We start from the raw sequence: 22,508 nt of genomic DNA on the forward strand, positions 1-22,508 counted from the left end.
AAACAAATGCATCTGCATATCAACCAGAAAGAGATGCTAGCTGTTCAGAATGCCCTGACAGCCTTCAAGGACTTACTTCATCCAGGACAACTACTGATAAAGATGGACAACACCACGGTTATGTGGTACATAAACAAGCAGGGGGGTACACATTCCTGCCCCCTTTGCAGACTAGCCATGGCATTGTGGAACACAGCCTTGACTTACCAAGTACATCTTCAAGCTCAATTCCTGCCAGGAAAACAAAATGCTCTGGCAGACAACCTAAGCAGAAATCTTATGGACCCGCACGAGTGAAAACTGGATCTGCAAGTCTTCTGCATGGTAACACAGAAATGGGGGAGCCCAGACATAGATCTATTTGCCTCTCCCCAAAATTATCAACTGGACAAATTCTGCACAAGGACTTATCACAGACAAGCATGGAAAGTGAATGCCCTATCCTTCAGTTGGAAAAACCTATCACTCTTTGTCTTTCCCCCTCTGCCTCTTCTCTCCAAGGTCTTACTAAAGGTCAGACAGGAAAAAACAAAAATGATCGTAATTGCTCCGGACTGGCCTCGCCAGCACTGGTACCCAATTCTAAGGAATATGTCTCAACTCCCACCTTGGTACTTGCCTCAAATACCTCATCTACTGTCTCAGCAGAACAATCAAATTCTGCACATTCAGCTCCAAACTCGGAACCTTGCAGCATGGCTGATCATGTAATTATTCAAACAACACCTCTCAGTAAATCTGTTATGGATGTCGTTTTGGAAGCCAGAAGGCCTAGTACTAGAAAATCTTATGCTGATAAATGGAAGAGATTCTGTGCTTGGAACCAAGCACAAGGAACGGACACAGCAAAACGAAATATCCCTCAGATTTTACAATACTTGACTGAGATGCTTGACAAGGGCCTATCTTTCTCTTCAATAAAAATCCATGCCACTGCCATCTCGGCTCATTACAACACGGAGCCTCCCATCTTTTCTCATCCTCGCTAAAACAGTATCTTAGAGGGGCCAAAAATTTAAGGCCTCCCAGGAGATCACCACCTCATGCATGGGACCTCAGTTTTGTGCTGGTAAAACTCACCCTGCCTCCTTTTGATCCAGCAGCTACTGCGGATATAAAGTTTTTATCTTGGAAACAGCTTTCCTTTTGGCAATCACTTCAGCAAGAAGTGTTTCAGAACTACAGGCTCCCATGGCTGCGGAGCCTTTTATTACATTTTACCCGGACAGGGTGTCCCTCAGGACCAATCCTTCTTTTATGCCTAAGGTGGTATCCAGTGTGGCTCTTAACCAAGCTATTCACCTGCCAACATTTTACCCAAATCCGCAGAACAAGGGGGAGTGGATTCTGCATTCATTGGACGTGCAAAGACAACTAAGATTCTACTTAAACAGGACCAAATCTCTAAGAAAAACTGAGCAACTACTGGTGGCATTTGCTTCAGGATCAGAGGGGAAGGCTATATAAAAGCAAACTGTTTCTAAGTGGATAAAGCAACTGCATTCGTTTCTGCTACTTGCATAATGGTAAACCTGTACCCAAGGGAATCGGGTCACATTCCACCAGAGCTGCCTCTACCTCAGCAGCCTTTCTCAGAGGAGTTCCAACCAAAGACATTCTAGAAGCTGCTACTTGGAGCTCTGTTCATACCTTCACAAAGCATTGTCATTTGCCTCTCTTCTCTAAATCCAAGGCAGGCTATGCCACTGCAGTTCTGCAGGGCCTTATAGCCGCTCCTAATGCTATTTAATGCCATCCTCCCATCCATAGCTTTGGGATTCTACCCAAATGTAATGACTGCAACAGTGAAACACGAAGAACATAGTACAGTTGTGTACACTTGCCATAAATGTAGATGTTAGAGTGTATTCACTGTTGCAGTCCGGGTTACCACCCGCCATCACCCTTCTATACCTTCTCTTTCCTTCACTATATTCTAAAGCCTTTGTGGTGTATTTGCTTTTAAATGAAGGTAAAGTCCATGTTGCTAAAAGTGCATTTACTTATATTATTGCTGTTTTTATATATATATATATATATATATATATTTTTTTTTTTTTGCTCCCCATTTGGGGGGCACCTGACATCTGGGGCAAGAAAAACAGATTAAAATGGCGTCGGCTGCATGTTTTTATACCCCTGATGATGTGGCGTCATGGAAGAGGAGACTGCAACCGATGCAGGACCCAAGACTTTGTTATTCAGGCCGACTGAGGGCAACCTGCCAGCAGGTTACCCAAATGTAATGACTGCAACAGTGAATACACTCAAACATCTATATTTATGGAAAGTGTACACAACTGTACTTTTGCCTCCCCCCAGAACTATCAATTAGAAAAATTTTGTGCGAGGACTCCCCACAGACAAGCTTGGAAAGTGGATGCTCTTTCCTTCAGCTGGAAAAACCTATCAGTTTATGCCTTTCCTCCTCTGCTTCTGCTCTCCAAAGTACAACTAAAGATCAAACAAGACAAACCAAGGATGATTTTGATTGCACCAGCCTGGCCACGCCAACACTGGCACCCCAGCCTGTGCAGTGTGTTATTGTTGGCCCCATGGCACCTGCCTCAGACTCCTACCCTGCTGTCTCAGCAGGAGAACCAGATTCTGCACTCTCAGCTTCAAACACTGAACATAGCAGCCTGGCTAATTACCTAAGCTCTCCTTTACCATGCCTCAGTAAACCAGTGATGGATGTAATTTTAGGGACAAGGAGGCCTAGTACTAGAAAATCTTATGCTAATAAATGGAAAAGATTCTGTGCCTGGAACCAATCTCAAGGGATGAGCACAGCAGTGCTCAATTTACCTTAGATTTTACAATACTTAACTGAGATGCTTCACAATGGCCTGTCTTTTTCCTGAATAAAAATTCACGCCTCAGCCATTTCAGCTCATTATAACACAGAATATCCATTCTTCTCTCTTCCACTGCTCAAGCAGTTCCTCAGAGGGGCCAAAAATCTAAGACCACCCAGGAGAGCTCCAACTCCAGCCTGGGACCTTAACTTTGTATTGGATAAACTCACCCTTCTTCCTTTCAAGCCAGCTGCTACTGCAGATTTAAAATTCCTTTCTTGGAAAACAGCTTCCCTCTTAGCCATCACTTCAGCAAGAAGGGTATCTGAATTAGAGGCCCTTATGGCAGTGGAGCCTTTCATTATCTTTCATGTGGACAGGGTGTCCCTCAGGACCAATCTCTCTTTCATGCCAAAGGTGGTATCCAGTGTGGCCTTTAATCAGTCCATTCATTTGCCTACCTTCTTTTCTAATCCACAGAACAAAGGGAGACTGATACTGCACTCCTTAGATGTGCACAGATAATTTAGATTTTACTTGGACAGGTCTAAACCTCAAAGGACAGCTGAACAACTGCTGGTGGTATTTGCTGCAAGGACAGAGGGGAAGGCTATTTCAAAGCAAACTGTCTCCAAATCGATAGGCCATTGCATTCACTTCTGCTATAAGCACCATGGAAAACCTATCCCACAGTGGATCAGATCCCACTCAAGCAGAGCTGCATCTACCTCTGCAGCCTTTCTCAGAAGTGTACCTACCAGGGACATCCTAGAAGCTGCTACTGGAGTTCTGTACATACTTTCACCAGGCATTACCATTTGCCAATTTTCTCTAAATCCAGAGCTGGCTTTGCCACTGCAGTTTTGAAGGCCTTATAGCTGGTCCTAATGCTATCTAAATTCATACTCCCATCCTTTGCTTTGGGAATCTACCCATATGTAATGACTGCAACAGTGAAACACTTAAGAACGTAGTACAGTTGTGTACACTTACCATAAATGTAGATGTTCGAGTGTATTCACTGTTGCAGTTCTGGTTACCCTCCCTCCAGCCCTCTGACTCCATTTGGCTATACCTCTTCTCTCCTTTTCAATGCTTAAAGGCTTTTTGGTGTGTTTGCTTTTTTGTTTGAATTACAACCTTGTATATTTATAGATTTAATTGCTTCCCATTAGGGGGGCACCTGACATCTGGGGCAAGAAAAACTGATGTAATGATGTCGGCTGCACGTTTTATAACCCTGACGACCTGGCATCACGGAAGACGAGACGGCAACCGACTCAGGACCCAAGACTTTGTTAATCAGGCCGACTGAGGGCTACCTGCAAGCAGATAACCCAGATGCGATGACTGCAACAGTGAATACACTCTAACATCTACATTTATGGTAAGTGTACACAACTGTACTTTCTTCACCACTTTCCTTCCTCAGACATTGCTTTCTCCATAATAGGCTGTAAACTCCAGAACTCTGATGTCATATATCACAAACATAGCAACTTTTTTCACATTCAAAAAAAGCTGTAAAATTGCACCTGTTTACCAAGTCTTATTCATCTTGCATGAAACCTTTAGACTGGGCTGACTACATATTTATAATTTGGATGTAAAGATGGTGCATTACTGTAGCCAGTCAAGATGTGCTAAACATTAATGTCCAGTTCATCCTCTAACCCTCATACTCTAGCAACCAACCTGCTATACTTCATTTCTGGCCCTTTCTGCATTTTCTACATAGTTTAATGCAATGTACAACAATGGGGCTAGACTGGATAGAAGTTAAATTTCACAAGAGAGAGTGCATTTAATTGAAAATTCTCACACATCCTCTTAACTATTACAAAATCATGTACCAATACAAACTAAGATAAGGATGAAGGGTAATGAAGTAAATTTTAAAGACTGGTATTTTCCTATTTAGCTGTTTAAAAGAACGATATTTAAACAAAGGGTAGTGGAAATTATTTGAATGTTAGGGAAAGTAAACATTTCTTCAGAAGGGGTAGCTAGCGAGTGGGACAAAATCAAAATAAAGCTTAAAAATAAGGTAGAAGTAAAAGAAAAAGGAGATATGGTAAAAAGTGATACAAATTATTTTAAAGGGCTGACAAAAGTTTAAGTATTGCAGAATAAAAGGAATCCAAACTGGTCAAGAAGATGAGCAACTGCAGAGTGCTAAAGGGAAGATGGAAAATAAAGAAGTATTTGGATAATATGTATGAGTTTAGAGAAGTTCCTGTTTAGCAACCATTTTTGATGAGCACAAAAAATGTTTGGCACAAAGACTTTGGCAGTAGACGGTAGAAGGGGTTGTCACTAAACCTAGGGATCCTACAAGAAGAAAAATAACCAGAGATCTCATAGAGGTATTAGAGATATTTCAGAAATGTTATGAACGTTTATATAAAACAGAAGAATGTAGAAACCAAGAAAAGGCACAATGGAAATATTTATGAAAGACTTAATTATTTGAAGGTTAGAGAAAGATACGGCTCCATGATTAACAGCTAATATAGGAAGAGATGAGATGTGTAATCAGTCAGCAGGGAAGTCTCCAAAACAGGTGATATTGCTGTAGATGTTTGGAAGTTAGGAAGGAAGTTACAAAGATCTGGAAGGTTTGTATAACAATATTTTAAAGGGGGGATACCAGAATCCATGTAAGAAGTCTGATGACTGTATTCCCCCAAAGAGGATAAAGACCCTTCAGATCCATTTTATAATAATGTGTTTATGCTTATAGTAGGTAAGAGAATTACAAAGTGATTTAATGCTTTAAATATAACCATGCAAAAGTTTATTTATTTAAGGGTAGCCAGTATACTTGAGGATAAAAGCCAATGATGAAGGAATGCAAGTTTTTTTTTCACATTTGGATATTTTAAGACCAAATGGCAATCTATGCAAGTGAGAATATAGGCTCTACGATGTGTGTTAGCATGGCTAACCTTAACTTTAAGATAATGTGATACCTGTAAGTGCAGCTGTTATGCAAGATGAAAGATGGAAAAATACACTTAAAAGAACTTTTCATTTGTAGTATGTAGGAATAACAGCTTTTTATCATAATGGCTTTGTTAATAATAACATGGAATGTAAATGGCCTTACAGGCAAAGGCACAAAAAAGTGTTGGGTGCAAATTGCAATGCTGCTGGAAATGCATTTGGGTAGAAATGATTATGTAAATTTGACAAAGCAAGGATTTCAGAGTGGAGGTTGAACAGTGTACCAGGGACAATAAAATGTGGAATAATACAGATTGCAATGGATCCCAATAATGACAGAGGAGGATAAAATAGGACATTAATATAGATTTGTGATAACAATGCTTTTTGTGGTGGGGTGGTGGTTGTGCTGGTTTGTATTTATATCCCCATTTCCACCAAGATTACTGCTTTGGTCTTGAATTACTTCTCTTGAAAGTGAAATAATTTCAGCTAGGAATATTATTTAGGTGTGGGGACTGGATCCTGAGTTATAGTACTGAAATGTATAAGGGGACCTAGGAAAGAAAATATAATAAATGAGGCTGATTTCTGAAAAAATATTTATGAAAGTATTTTTGTACTGGAGATTTGAATTCTGTAGCCAGAATTCTGGTATAATGTACAAATTATTCCTAAGGATAAAATAACTAGGCTACATACATCTCAGCTGTCCTGATATTTGCCTCATGGTTTTGGTCTGCTCCTTAAAAGAAATTGTGGTTTCCTGGCAAATTATTGAGGATTGAATTCACTAATGACAGATCTTTTGAGTTTCAGACTTCATACCCTTCAGAAAAATAGATGGCAACACAATCTTTTACTGTAGCAAATTTTAAGTTTATAAGAGCAATATTTAAAATGTGTCCCTATTTTTGGGCTTTTGTCCTCCCATTACTTTTGGCTTTTCCAGATTTCTGGTGTTAAGAGGTAGGTATGCTGAGCTACATTGGATAGAAATTATATTGCACCAGAGCATGCATATTTAATTGAAATATTTGACAGCCATCTATTGTCTGTATTGGATCATACACCAATACAATTAAGTTAAAAATGCAGGCAAATAATGTAAAAAGCAGTCTCTGGAACTTTATTAGTTCTTTGTTAAAAAAATTAAGAAATGAGTATTGGGTGTAATTTAAGCGAAGATGGAAAATACTTCAGATGAGATAGCTACTTAGTGAGATAAATTGAAAACAGACTTTAAAGCCACAGTACAAGTATGAAAGAGGTAGGTAATGAGAATGAAGTAATATGAATTACTTAGAGGGGGTTAATGAACGTTAGGAGCAACAGCAGAATGCTAAAGGAAAAATAAGGCAGTATTTAGTCAATAAACATCAGTGCTTTTAAACAACTATTTTTGAAAACCATGCAAAAACTTATTTTAGCACCATGATTTAGGCAACAGAAAGTAGGAGAGTGATAGTTAAACTTATGTGTCTACGACAAGAAATATAGCCATAGATCTTGTACAGATATTAGAGATATTTTGAAAATATAAAGCTGAGGTATGTGGAAACGAAGAAAAGGGACAGCGGAAATCTTTATGGTAGACTTAGTTATGCCAAGATTAAAGAAAGATGAGGCTGAGCAATGAATAGCGTAAATAGGAAAAAATGAAATTAAAACTGTGATGTATAATTAGTCAGTCAGTAGGGATGTCTCCAGGAGTAGACAGCATTCCAGGGGAAAGTAGAAATGGGGGAAAGAGAATAATAAAAAGTTTAAAGTCTTTGTTTAACATTTTAAAGGGGGGGGGGATATCACCATTTTGAGGAAAGCAATGGTGGCTGTATTACTGGAAGAGGGGTAACGACCCCTCAGATCCAGCATTATGTAGAGCCATTTTGATTTTTAAACGATGATTATAAAGTATTTGTCTATAGTAGCTAAGACAATGGCAGAGATCAAATGCTGATGGAATGAGTGAAAACACAAAACAAAAACCACTAATAATTTCACTCTTAGAGACCCAAATGAGGGTATGAGTACAGCAAACTAGAGTACCAAGTAGTATACACAAGCAAATGCAGAATAAACCTTCGGAATCACTTGATTTGAACCAAAAAGGATTTAATAACGCTTTCCAAAAGGACATACGTTTTCGAGCTTCTTCATCAGAAAATACACTCAGGTGTTGTCAGTACTGCTTTTATACACCAAAAATTGAATAATTGAATAATTTTAATTAATTGGTTAATGAAGTCTTTAAACATTGGGTTAATGTGAAGTTAAAAAACACATAAAATATTTATTAAATATTTAAAACCTAGAAGTAATTAAGATTGTAAACATTTGTAGAATAGTTTTAATACAATGGCAGAGATGTTACCAGAATTAATAGATGTGGATCATTGAGGTGTGTTTCACATGTTGTAAACTCACTGGTATACACTCCCCAGCCTCTTTTCCCCTTTATAAAGGGTTCCAATATACACAGAGAGGAGGCATCCTGTTATCCAGTCGTAGATAGATGTGCAAATCATGGAGCACTACTTTACATGTCACCATTCTAAGCACGTGGCCAATCATAGCCATTATGCAATTTCAAGAGCATGCCCTTCTCTTATCTCCATCCTCTGCTCATGCACGAATCCATTGGCCCTAGATATCCCCTCCAAATCTCACTGGTGCTCTTTTGATTAGCAACTCCACCCAGAAGTATAGCTAGGATGGGGCAAAGGTGTTAGGGGTGTTATTTTCATATTTCTGTTGGTCTTCATATCGAGATGGCTTGAGGGTATGGCACAGATGATGTGTCGCTAGTTGGAGAAGGGGAGTTTTTTTCATTTTAGTGTTGGAGTGCCAAATTGGAAGGTGACACTGGGTACCACCATTATCCACACCCCCCAAGACTCATGATTGGACATCAGCTAAACTTGCTCAAAACCTGCTTTTGAGTATCCATCAGAAGACCACGATCTGCAAGTGAGGTTGAAAAATGTACCCTTTGGTATTCCAAGAAATGGCTTAATAGTTAATTGAATCTGATTCATGAAGGCAACCCTGACTGGCTGTGAAAAAGAAAGCACTGGAGTCTGCTGATACAGAAGTTGTTCAGACTGAATATTATGAGGAGAATCTCTTACTATGTCAAAATAGTGTGATTTAGTGCATGTGGATGTTATTCAGGGAGAGAAAAAAAATATGAGGGGAATTATGAGGTTATGAGAGGAGTGTAGTATTCCCATGACAATTATAGTTCTCCCATCCCCCAAATCTTGGTAGTAGATATGAGAATAAAATGACAAACATGAGCTGTTTGGCATATTCCTGTGAGGGAGTTTGTGGGGAAAGTATTCTTTGACAATGTCATGCATCAGTCTGAGTTGCCCATTGATCATAGATTACATAAACCATTAAGTATTCAACAGTAAGTCTCCATTTCCAAACATTACACTTTTTCAGGAAAGTGCCGTAGATGCTGATAGCACTACTGAATTGTTATGATCAGGTTATTGGGGATGTAGTGGCCATGAATCGCACAACAATAGTGACCGTAATGGCAGTGTGTGTGAGCACACACGCATATATTCATTTTTAGTTAAGACTAAGTAAGGCAACTTGGATGTTACAGGCAGCTGTTGCTGAAGTGAGACTTTTGTTACAGAAGGTTGAACAGACATGCAAAATGTAAAAACATTTTTCTTCATCTGCAAACGAGTTCTACCATCAGGACATTTGAAGTGGTGTGTAAAGATTAACTTTGATGTGCTTCTGCTTTACATAATAGTTACCCTAAAATATATAGTCTAACAAAAGGGGAGTGGATAGCTTTAAATTGCAAGCCAGTATATGCAGTGCTGTTTGAATAGCAGGTAAGGAAGAAATGGCGGAATGCATATATGAAGATGTTGTACAGAGGTCTACTTCACAAGATCGAAAACCCATATAATCAACTTTCATAAGAACGAGACGACATCAGTGAAACTCCAGATAACCGAAAGCTTACAACCATGAAACCCAAAACATTGAACTCTACAAGTGAGTAGACATCTGATAGTTACTTAAAGGCACAGTTTTACAGTGAAACACTGCCTACAGCAAATAACTTATCACCAATTTGAATTGGAGATTGCTATACAGTGAGGATCGGGTAATTTACTGTTTTCTCACTGTAGTGCGATCTCAGAATTGGTGTATATAAGTTGGGGGTGGGGTTGCAGGGGAGCTCCACCCCCCATACCCCCCGATGTGGTGGCCTTCTCCCCCCCACACACACACCCAGCTATATATACCAACTCTGAGACTGCACTACACTGGGGAAAAGGGTTTGAAATATTGCCTTGTGTGAGTCAGGGAAGTGTTGGCCACCTAGTTACCTTCCTCGTCTCACAGATTCGATGCTGATTTGCGTTTGATTAGCCTTTCGATGTTTAGTCTGTTCGATGACTAAACATAGACCCATTCCAGATTATCTATAAAGCAATTCCTGTAAGGGGTCTTGCATATGAGGCCTCCTAAGAAAAAGCCACTGCCAACAAGGGATCTTGGTTATGTCCTAGAAAAGTTAACTTTGCTTCCCTTTGAACCAGCTGCTTCTGCTCCCCTCAAGTACCTGTCCTGGAAATATTTTTTCTGTGGTCATTACTTCTGCCAGAGAACTTCAGAACTGCAGGCCCTCATGCAAAGTGCCCTTTTTCATCTTCCACAAGGACAAAGTCACATTCCGCACTAACCTTTCCTTCATACCTGAAGTAGTAGTAGCTGAGGTGTCCTTGAATCAGGCCATTCATTTTTCGTTTTTTTATCCAAAACAAAGGAGGATATTGCATTCTCTAGATGTACATAGGCAGCTGAGATTATCTGGATGGAACAAAAGAGAACACACCAGTTGTTTGTGTCTTTTGTACAAGGTAGAGGGCAGACCTGTTTTTAAGTGAATAGTTTCTAAATAAATGGCTGACTGCATCATCTTTTGCTATTCATTCCATGGAAAGACTATCCCAGGGCAAGCGAGGTCACATTCTACAAGAGACACTACAGCCACTTCAGACTTATAGGGAGTCGACATGCCATCAGTTTTAAAGCAGCTTTTTTCAAAAACATTACTGTCTGGATATCTCTTCCAGAGCAAGATTAGGGTTTGTCCCAGCTAAGTTAAAAAGCTTCTTGCAGCCCACCCCTTCACATGTCCAACCACCCAAGCTTCATAAGCTTTAGGAATATTCCCAAAATTTTGTCAGTATAATAAATTTAGTACATTTGTGTTAAGAATTTACCAGAATTATAGATTTCTTTAGTATGTCCATGGTTGCAGTAATATTTCCTTACCTGTACCCCACTTTCATTCAGTCCCTTTTGAGTTAGGGTGGATACACACTCATTCTGAGTCCTTCCCCAGGTGGACCTAGTCTCCTTGGGGGTAGTTTAGTAGATCCCATATGGTTGAGAATTATGTTCAAAGGTCCACTTCTTCCAGAGACCTTGTCCTGTGGAAACAAGGATAAGAGGGAACTAAAGACTGCATGGGTAGAGATTCCTTTTATACCAGTGACGTGCTGATGTTAAGGTGAGGAGACGTCTGCCTTTTCAGCAGGGGAAAAGGTGCAAAGCTGTGCAAGTCAGGCCTGTTGTGAAGTCTATCTGAAGCTGTAGTTCCAAGAACATACTCAAACATCAACAGCTGTATTACTAAAGTAAATTTCTAACACCTTTATTTTCTAGGTCTTTTAGTATAGTCAAGAAAAAGAAGTTTGCTTGTGGACTTGACAGGGTGTGAATGTGAAATACTACATTCTTCTTAGAAATTTGGATAACATGCTTGCTTTTTCTATTATATCATGATAGTTTTTTTTGTTTTGTTTTAACTCGCACGTTTTCTTCTTACATGCATTAATATTTTGTATACCATATTGTGTCAGACCCCCTTATTTAAATAAATCTTCTCTTCCGGCATTCTAATCTAATTCTGTCACACCCCGAGTTTTGCTTTCATTCATTGTTGTAATGTATGATGTTTTCCAACATTCTTTTCTTATCATAGTGGGATCAGTGATGAAATGATAGACTTTTTAAAGATAATCACTGTTGTCGATATGGTGCAAGTACAGTGTATTCCCTGCAGGTGAAGCCAGGGCATCATGCTGTGTCTCTTCTGCTGTGCTTCCATGTATTATCCAGCACTGTCTACACTATACCCATCCATTTCCAGATGCCATTTTATATACAGATACATAGGTGGCATTTTTAAAGTAGAATTTGAAATATTTCTTCTGACAGGGTTTGCAGGGATGAAGATTTTTTTTTTTAGAAGGGCTGGGGAAATTCAGGCATGTTATTAAAAAATAACTTGTCTTGAAATTTGTAAACATGTTATTTTTCATCAGACTAGTTAACCTTTAGAAGAAGTTTCCAGTGCAATAACTTATGCTAGCAGAGTACACATGCATTCTCAAAACATCTGGACAAGTATGTGGAAGATGCCACAATGTGAGAGTAGCCGTTTCAGTCCCTCACCTAGGACCCTAGGAAAATTAGTATGTTTCTTTACCTGATTTCAGCTGTTAATTAAAGTAGGTTATTCGGGTCAATTCTGCATGCTTCAGAGCTGCCTAGCAATAAGCTGGTCATATTGCACTTTTTACTTATTCGTGCTATATGCAAATTGTCTAGGAGAATATCTGAATGTGTGCACGGTCCTCTATGTTAAGAGATTTAGTGTTACGCTGGAGTCACTGAAATTTATGAAACATCCGTAACCTTCTGTTTTGATGACACTTTTTTCCTAGACTTGAAATGTAAAGTATCATGTTAAACTTTCAGATCACTCATGTTTATAATGTATATGTTTTATATATCATTTTTAGAATGGGGCTGCAAGGAGAGTAGTAGCTGCACAACCTGGTAGAAAAAGGAAGGCCAATTGTCTTGGAACAGATGAGGTAAGTAGCTAAATGTGACTCATCACTTTATTGCTCAACCACTTTGGGTGTTTTACCTCACAGTCACTGCTACCCAGTCCTCGGTTTCTGAACCATAACTTGCTGAGATCCCAAGATGTGTTGAGGTTATCTGAACAAAGACATCTGTTATATGTCTTAAATTCCATAGCATACTTGCATAGCAGCACTGAAACTTTCTTTTTAGTTGCATTTCTAATCTCTCTGAAGCAAATATTCGGTTGACATTCAGCAAAACAGTAAAAGTTCATAACTCACCATTATTATGAAGTAAGGATTTTTTTCCAGTAAATGTAAAAAAAAATAAAATAATAAAAAAATGCACATGCAGCTTATAGGCAGATGCATATCATGATGACATAAATGTTTAAAGCAATTGCTATTCACACCTGCTTGAGTCTGTTAGCTTTATTTTGTAAACTATTCTTGCTTATTTGATAGATTTATGGCCTTACTATGCAGACAGAACTTGGAAAATCTATCTTTAATGTGGCCTCTAGTGCCAGACCAGATCTTAACAGTATTTAGGCGCCCTTGGCAAACTTTTGTTAAGGACTCCTAAGCACAGTTAATATTATGTCTCACAGTGGGTCATTTTTTCCCAATTTCGGAGAGTAGTCACGGAGTTCTGTGCACTACATCCTTGGGTTTGGACATTATCAAATGTTAAACATTCTGACATTACCTAACTGGGATCTCATCATTTCATACGTATCATTATGCACAAAACTGTGTGTGTGTGTGTGTGTGTGTGTGTGTGTGTGTGTGTGTGTGTATGTATGTGTATATATATATATATATATATATATATATATATATATATTTGTGTGTATGTGTATTTATACATATAAACACAGTCCTTATATGCATGTGTATTCATTCACTTATTCATTTTCTTGTGCATTCTTTATCCATGCTGTTTAATTAAGGTGGTAAAAGAAGTTATATTATCATTCCATTGCGGGTTTATTTCACGTGGCCTGCAAAAATGGTGATGAATCAGATTATTCAAATGATTGCGATCAGTATTCCCTTGCATAAAATATCTGATCACGATTGTAATTGATTCTCCGAAAGATTTAAGTTAATCAAATTGCACTTCATGTTTAATACGTCAATTCTGTTACAGTCCTCAGAATGATTAGTAAATATGATTAAATGATTTGTTTATATATTTTTCTTATTTGTAAATTGTAAGTTACACAGTAGATGCAAACAATTCCAGAGTGTTTGGCATGGTTGCAGAATGATTCCTTAACTGATTTTACTCATGGAATCATTTTTTAAGTTTAATAGGAACTGATGATTGGGGTAAACACAGTTGGTCTGAGAATACCTAACCAAAATACTGTTTGGATGTTAATGATCTGATCTTTCAAATAACATGAGGTCAAATATCCTCACTCTTTTTCTGGGCAGTAAACTGTGATATGCTACATGGCTAACCAGCATAAATTGAATCTTCATTATCTTACTTAATCCTGTAGTTTAGTATCAAAGTTTTATCCCTGGCAAATAATACCATAAAGACCAGTTCAAGGCAGCCCAGTAAACAGTCAGATTATAATATTCTTTCAAGAGGGAAACAAATGCTAACTGGTATAATGCCTGTTTTCAGTTAAATGCTCAATTAACTTAAATGTTTTTCTTCCTAAAAGGTTATGCTTTGTCAAATGAACATGGTCCCCCAGATTTTAAGTTTTTCTTCAGTAAAACTAAGAGAATTTCTATGAAGAGAGTGCTCTCCAAGGATTCCTTCAAACAGCATATGTCTTTCTTTTCATTTTTTAATTCAAGATTAACTTGTCAAATGCTTAAATATGCACATTGGCTCATAGGAATCAAAGTGGAATGTGTTTTTGATAAAATGTTGTAGGATGGTCATGATAACTTGGGTTAGTTTTCCCTTGATATTTACAGAATTGTATCAAACTGTTAGCACAATTAATAAAATTACACTAGATACAACTCACTACTATAAGAAAAGTAAATATTTATAATGTGAAGTTGATCGCTTTTGTATTCAGTTCAGAGCACTTTGAGTAACTGCAGATTTACATCAGTAGCTAACACTGTATTTGGCCTGGAATACAGTGAATGCTTCAAGTGTGTGTACTTTTTGATTTTTCCAAATCCTTTGAGTTTCTAATACCATGACCAGAATGAACCCTATTCCTAAGTCAAAGTATGATTAAAGTTCATTAAATTAGTATTGTTTCAGTCTTTGATGTCAGCCAGTAGTGCTCTTCGCAGTACACACAGTTTGCCCAGTAGTGACTCCTGCAATTCATACAGAGTTACATGCATCGGTACTGTATCTAAATACGACTGTAGATTCTTTTTTATAAGACCTGTTGTTCCTTCTACTGTTGGGGCTGTCTGGGTAACCTTATTCCACATTGCTCTCATTTCTGCCTGCAAATCCTGATATTTTATGACTTCTAGTCACCTGGTGTAGCGATTGCAGTAATTTCAGTAATTTCTTTTGTCTTCTTTTCATGGACTACTATATCTGGTTTTCTTGCATCTATCTTTTCAGTTGTTGGTAATGGGTGATCCCATGTGATGTAGACTTCATCATTTTCTGTGATGCTTTGTGGCTCATGTTTCCAATGTTCTTCAACTACTTCACTATTGTAATGCTTGCACAATCTGCAGTGTAACAGTTGTGCCACATTCTTATGCCTTTCAGTATACAGTCCTTCTGCCATGAGTGTCACAACCAGCAACAAGGTGTGCAACTATTTCAATTCTGTTTTATAAAACCTACATTTGTCTGTTTCTCCCACATATTCAGTGGACTTTGTAAACCAACATGTACTTAGTCCATTGTCTTGGGCTGCCAGTATTAATCTTTCATCTTTTGGTTTGAATTCTCCTCTCCGTAACCATTCCTGGGTTCGATCCTTATCAACATGAAGTTGTTCCAGGAGTTTTCTATACTTGCAACTATATTTATGCATTTTCCACATTTCTTGCCTTTCCATCTGATCCTTCGCCTTATGTTCTTTCTTTTGTTTTTTGGCACATTCAGTAGCTGCCTGCTTCTTATCTACTTCTGGTTTAATTTCCATTCCTGCTTGATGCCAATATGCTTCTGCTAGACTAAGTAGGCAAGTCATCTTAGATTTATTCTCCTTGTGTTTCAAATCTTTCACTGTGGGTCTTGTGAGGTCAACAGATATGCATGTAGTCTCACGATTTGTAGATCTGTACATGTAATCAATTACAAGCAGGCTCATACCTCCTTCAGAATGGGAATATATAATCATGGTATGCACTGATTTTTGTAAGTCATTTGATGAGCATGAAACATCCTTCTTGTTTCCCTTTCTAATCTATCCAACATCTTTTGGTGCCAGTCGGTCACTAACTGTAAGTTAGGACAAGAAGAGCAAATTGATTTATAGCTTAAACTTTGTTCCTAGATGTCAACACTGTTTTCAGGATTAATTTAACTCTTCTAAAATATTCCTTACCAAGTTTTATTCACATTTGTTTATGTTGTATTTTTTATCCTTCATCAGTTCCCAAATATTTATACACTCCCTCTTGCTCAAGTTCTTTATCACAGTCTTATCCCAAACTGATGTTTTCTTGGTGCTGCAGCTTTCCTGCTTTAAAGGTTGCTTTTGCACATTTATTAAGACCAAATGACATTCTTCTGAAAAAGTTTTGATTATTTGCAGTAGTGCTTTCAGTTCCTCATCTGATGAGCTGTACAGTTTTAAATCACTGACAAAGAGAGGATGAGAACTCTGTACACTTTGTTGCTTTCTGTGAACGAAATTATTGCTATGACCTAATCTGTTAAGCATACTCTGAATGGATTAAGGGCAAGGCAAAAGAGTAGCTGTGACAGTCTCACCCTGGAATATCACCCTTGGGATGTGTATCCCTGGAATAATAATTTGTCCTTTATCATGGCTTATCTGCAAAGTGGTTTGCCACTGCTTCATGGTCGCTGTGATGTAATTTATCAGTGTAGGGTGCATCTCATACATTTTTAAGCATTCTTTTATCAGTGAATGTGGGATACTGTCACATGCTTTTTTGTAGTCTATCCATGCCGTATGTAGATTCTTCCCCTTTTTTACAGTGTTGCACTATGACTTTAACAACAAATATTCCATTGTTCCATATGACTTTCTTTTATTACCTTTTTGTTCTATTGCCATAATTGAGTTTTCTTCTAAATGACTATAAACTCTGTCTGTATCCGTTCCAGTGTATAGTTTATACGTTGTTGGAAGGCAAGTTATTGGCCTACAGTTTTTAGGTAGCTTTCAGGTTCAGTCTTAAGTAGGAGCATTGTTTTTCCTGTTGTTAGCCAGGCTGGTCACTTTTTGGAGTTTGCATATAAATAGTTCTTACTCATGGCTAAATCTTTATGCAGAGATGTTAATACTTTTAACCAGAAGTTAGGTACTGTATCTGGGCCTGAGTTTTTCCAGTTAGAGGCTTTTCTTTGTTTCAATCTCTCTGGCCATTGCTTCATTCCATTTCATAACCTGTATATTTGAACTTCTTATTCTTTCCATTACTTTTTCTATCCATTTAGCATCTTTATTCCACAGGATCTTCATACATATTTCTACAAATTGTATGTATTTCTTCTTTTTTGGTGGTCATTCAGTTCCTTTTACCTTGTTTCCCAATTCTCTAAACTTTTCTGGGTCATCAGTAAATTGCTTATTTTGTACTTTTCCTTTATATTTATTTTGTACATTTCCTTTATATTTATCTGTCTATCTTCTAAGTTTTTCTGTTTGTGCTGATATTGTTAGTTTATTTGCGATAGTGCATGAAAATCCTGGTCTGTTACAATACCGTGCATTGCTTTTATCACGTCTATCTTTCTGAGTATTTTTGTTGATGTGTTCCCTCTTCTGTACTCTTCTAACAGTGACACTTTTCATCTTAATTGCTGTATAGTTTTTTGTATTCAATACTGCCATGATGGCATTTGATTTCTCCCCATCCTTTCCCTTACTACCCTGTGTTCTTCTGGTAGGACTTTATCTGTTATTAATTTGTTTATACAGTAATGTATGAATATCTATGGACAGTCCTAATTCCTGTGTTCATTTTTTATCAAACTTCTAACTTTTTTGGGTTTTATTGACCTTTTGCAGTCTTTCTTTCATTAATCTTAATATGTCTATACATCTGTAGTAAATCAAGCAACTCTTCTCTTAGATCATTTTCTTCTAAACTGCAGGCACATTCTTTGTTCACCATTTCTGGCGGCATTCTGTTGAAAGTTACAGAGCTTCTTCCTGTGCCATGCTGTCTTCAGTTTCACCCTGTCATCAGTTGCTGTTTCATATGGGAACTCACTGGCCTGTCACTGCATGACATTGACTGTATCAGAGTTGCCACAGTTTCCTGTTCTTTCCCTTGCTGTATAGCTCCAACTGAACCTTTGTACTGGTTTCCTGTGGGAGGCTCCAAAATATCTTCGTAGGTCAACTGATTAGATCCTTCCTGCTCCACTGGTTTCTCCTTAATTTGGGTGTCCATTTCTCTAACCTGTTGTGTTGTTATCCAAGTTAAATTTTCTACACTCCTTCACTTTACAGGTAATCCCTAACTTTGGTTTCTATTTCTTTAACTTCTCTTCTTTGTTTTCATATTTTTTGTATTGTAAAATTTTCCATATCCAGATGCCTCTTTTTGTATTAATCTTCAAATATCTTTGGTGCTGCTCTTTTTGCAATGATTGGTTTGCTTTTTCCTTTGCATAAATATTGCACCATATTAAATCTCTCTTTCTTTTCCATGTCCATATTTCTTCTCTAGATGTCTCCTGCTCCTCTTGTTTCTCCTTACTTTAGGGACTAGTTGTTCCATCGTCCTGTGATATGCCCTGTGTTAGACTTTCTACACTGAATCCTTCACTTCGCAAATATTCTATAACTTCAGCTTCAATTTTTTTTAACTTCTATTTGACGAATCTGTTTGACATTCACTCTTTGTGATCTTATTTTTTATTGTGAAATTTTCCATATCTGGATGCCTTTGCCTAATATTTTTCTTTGAATATCTTTGAGGCTGCCTTTATTAGTGTTGATTAATTTGGCTTTCTCCTTTGCATAAATATTGCACCGTATCAGATCTCTTTCTTTCCCATGTCCATATTTCTTTTGTATACCCTTCAAACGACTCTAAATTTGTTCTTTAAATTTTCTCACTTCCTCAGTCACTTCTTTTTTGAAATGGCACAAGGTTTCTTTGTCTATATAGTGTTTTTCATGGATCTCTTGTATTAATGAACACAAATTGTTATTTGAAGCGTCTGACGGTTTTTCTTGTGGAAGTATTTTTCTTTCCTCTAATTTCTCTCTCCATCTTTTCGTACATCTTTTGTATGGAAATTCTGGGCTTCTTGCATAATAGTAACAGTACATAATTTCTTTATCCTCAGTAGTCCACTCTGTCATCTGTACGGCTGCTTTTTGGCCTTTCGTTTTTGTGATTTTTGTGGACTACTACTTCCTTCAACAGTAGGGGGTATCCTCCCCTGAGCCTGGCCTAACCCCATTGTAGGTATATTTCCTTGTCTTGAGGATTCTACATGGTCATTTTTACCAGTCCTGGTACCACTGCGCCTACCAGGATTGGGCACATTTTTATCCTGGGACTTGTGCACCCACCTATCATCTTTATTTTTTAACCTATTTCTGTCCGTGATATATGCTATGTAAAATGCAGTCTGTATATTAGTGTCATCTTGGTGAGATTTTGTGAAAAATAGGGTCCAGCTCATGAAGGTACTCACCAAGACTTGAGGATGAATTCAATTCCAACAATACTTCTCTCCTTTTGCTGATTTTTATCATCTCTCCATTCAAAAGTCTGTACTGTATAGAATAAATTGTTATACATGAGACGTGGCATTTTTATTTTCAGCTGCTTTAGTTAGCAGCATGAGAGAGGTAACGTTTCCCTTATTTCTGCTAACATAGCATTTCACCTCTTTCCATTGTTTCCATGCACAGGTTGAGATGTGCAGGTCCTACTCTTCCTAGGACAAGAGTATGAGCTGTTGTAAGTATAGACTTATACTTAAAGGGAGGAATTTAATTATTGTACATATTTGCAAGATCTGTGAATACTTCAGCTAATGAACCAGTTCAGATAGATTTTTGGTTTATATTTCTGTAACTTTCTTGTGAAGTTTGTTTATTGTTGCTGGAGTATTTGAAGCAGTAGGGAATTTTTGGAACTTCTTTCATAGACGGTTAATGTCAAAGTAATATGCCTGGCCTTCATTGCTGACACCCTTAACTCTGCTGAGTATTGTTTTAATGGGGGAACACTCTCAACTGAAAGGAGTGTGATTTCTGATGCAAGTTATTGGTTCATAGGTAGGTATTAGGCTATCTGCCCAAGGGCATTTATAAGCCTAGCCAGAGTGTGTCGACTTTCGCCGTCCCATTGATTGCTTGTGATCCTCTGTCAAGCAGAGCCAATGAAGTGATCCCAGGGGTGTATTTTCTGTTACCCATCCACTCATCAAGGTTTCTCTTGAAGAGTGTTTGTGAGGGGCTCTGCCTGATGTAACTTGAAATTTTGTTCCAAAGCATGGGGAGTTTCTGTGACAGGAATCTATCCCACCAGCATATTCTATTTATTGTTGTGGTGAGGTTTAGCTCACTAGAGCGCATGGCTAGCAGTGACTTGGATTTCTTTAGGTGGAGCATGTCCATCAATTCTGAGTTGGACATGGCTTTGTAAGTCAGGCAGAGATCACCTCTGAGTTAGCGATATGCCACTGAGTACAGCCAGAGTTTTTTTAGTCGGGCTGCATAGGACATATGTTTGAGACCAGTAATCCTCTTGGTGAGGTACTTTTGTGGTCTTTCCAGCTGTTGGAAGTGTCTTGTGAGGTACATCCCAAATGGGGCATTGTGCTCTATGATGGGTCTAATGAGTGACAAGTAGAGGGGCACTGTAACCTCTTTATTTCTAGATGCGAACTCTTTAGCAATTAGATGGGTCACATAGAAGGATTTCCTAACTACTTTGGCAATATGATTGACAAAGGAGAGATTACTATCTACCTGGGTCCCCAGATCTCTAATTACCTCTTCTGTATTAAGGGGGCTGCCACCTATGTGGTAATTCGTGGGTGTTTTGTTTTTCCCAAACGGGATGACTATGCATTTTTTGGCATTTAGCTTGAGGCCATGACTTTGACACCAGGTGTACTTCTCAGTAAGGCCCTTTTGGAGGATGTCCGTGTCAGCCGGAGAGTCAATTATGGCTCCCAGTTTGCAGTCATCGGCGAACTTGGTTATCCATAGTCCGCCTGTGTTTGCCTGTACTTCTGAGAAGTATATGCCGAACAGTAGGGTTCTCAGGACCGAGCCTTGCGGGACACCACTTGTGACTGGTTTAAAGTCTGAGCTGGAGCCCGCTATTCTTACAGTGTGAGTTCTGTCTGTAAGCCAGTTGGCAACCCATCTTGTGACGTAGAGGTTTATGTTCAGGCTGGTGAGTTTTTCTGTAATACCCGAGTGGGGAATGGTGTCGAAAGCCTTGGCGAGGTCAAGGTAGGCTGTGTGAACCACCTTTCCCTCGTCTATAGCCTTGGTGACTGTCTCGAAGAAGTCAACCAGGTTTATTAGGCATGATCTGCCCTTAAAGCTGAACTGGGTCAGGTCAAGTGTTTGAAGGTTCCCAATGTCTTTGTTAATGAGTTTCATGATGATGCGCTCCATAGCCTTGCAGACCAGGCTAGTCAGGCTTATGGGGCGATAGTTACCAGAGTGAGTTGTGGCCCCTTTTTTGTGGAGAGGAATAACCATTGCTGTGTGCCATTCTATGGGCACATAGCCTGTGGAGAGGCTGAGGTTGAGCAGCGTGTTTAGGTTGGGGGTTAGTTTGTTCTGTAGTTTGTGCAAGACGTGGCCTGGGACACCATCTGGTCCCATTGACGCTGTGTTTTTGGCTTTTGAAAGGGCTGTTTTCACCTGTGCGTCTGTGATTTTTGGGACACTACACTTTTTCGGTATTGTTGTAGGCCCCTTTGGAGGTGAGAGGAGGTGAAGTTTGCACTGAATCTATCTGCCTGGATCAGTAGGTTCAGTATATTTTGTGCTATTTTGCAGTAGTTCAGTGCATATCTGCGAGTTGCCACTTAGATTCCTAACATAGCTAAAGAAGGCTTTGTGGTTATCTTTTGAATCCTTGGCTATTTCTCTTTCGAAGTTAGCCTTGGATGATTTCATGAGGGACCTCAGTTTTTTACTGTTACTGATCAGGGATGTCTTTCCTTCTTGGGATTTGCTTTTTTTCTGAACTAGTTTCCTCCTCCTATTGTATAGCCTGTTTATTGCAGGGGTCCACCAAACTGGTTTCCTTCTCTTAGAGGAATGAGTCTTGGTTTTGCTAGGGATGGCACAATCCATGCATCCTTGTAGGTGCTCATAGAGTGCATTTGTAAAGGTTTCTGCATCTTGGGCGGCATTATCCTTTAGCATGGGGGCTGTGAAACTTACCACCTCTGTCTTAAGTAAGGTAAAGTTTGCTTTAGAAAAGTTTTTTACTGTGGTTTCCTTAGTTGGTGGTGGTGGTGGGGTGTGGACATCCAGAGTGATTAGTTTATGGTCTAATCTAACCAGTGACGGGTTGACCACCGGTCGCCCATGTTGGTGATGACCAGGTCCAATATGTTTTCACCTCTGGTAGGGGAGTTTACCAGCTGATCTAGGGTGTTTGAGTTGATGAATTCCAGGAAGCGCTGTGCCTGGGAATTTGTACTACAGTAGTTTTCCCAGTGAATGGTAGGGTAATTGAAATCGCCCAATATCAG

At 38.7% G+C, this 22,508-nt stretch overlaps 1 protein-coding gene across 3 annotated transcripts in view; it reads left to right on the forward strand.

Moving 5' to 3' along the window:
* Positions 1-22,508, forward strand: part of KAT5 (lysine acetyltransferase 5) — a 485,129-nt gene that overhangs the window by 90,984 nt on the left and 371,637 nt on the right. For all 3 annotated transcript variants that reach the window (XM_044069174.1, XM_044069176.1, XM_044069175.1), the window contains exon 7: positions 12,596-12,670. In XM_044069174.1, coding sequence (XP_043925109.1) covers positions 12,596-12,670 — 75 coding nt within the window. The remainder of the gene's footprint in view (positions 1-12,595; positions 12,671-22,508) is intronic.

This window comes from Protopterus annectens, chromosome 4.part0, assembly GCF_019279795.1.
Source record: "Protopterus annectens isolate FY-2018-M chromosome 4.part0, PAN1.0, whole genome shotgun sequence".
NCBI classification, from domain to species: Eukaryota; Metazoa; Chordata; order Ceratodontiformes; family Protopteridae; genus Protopterus; species Protopterus annectens.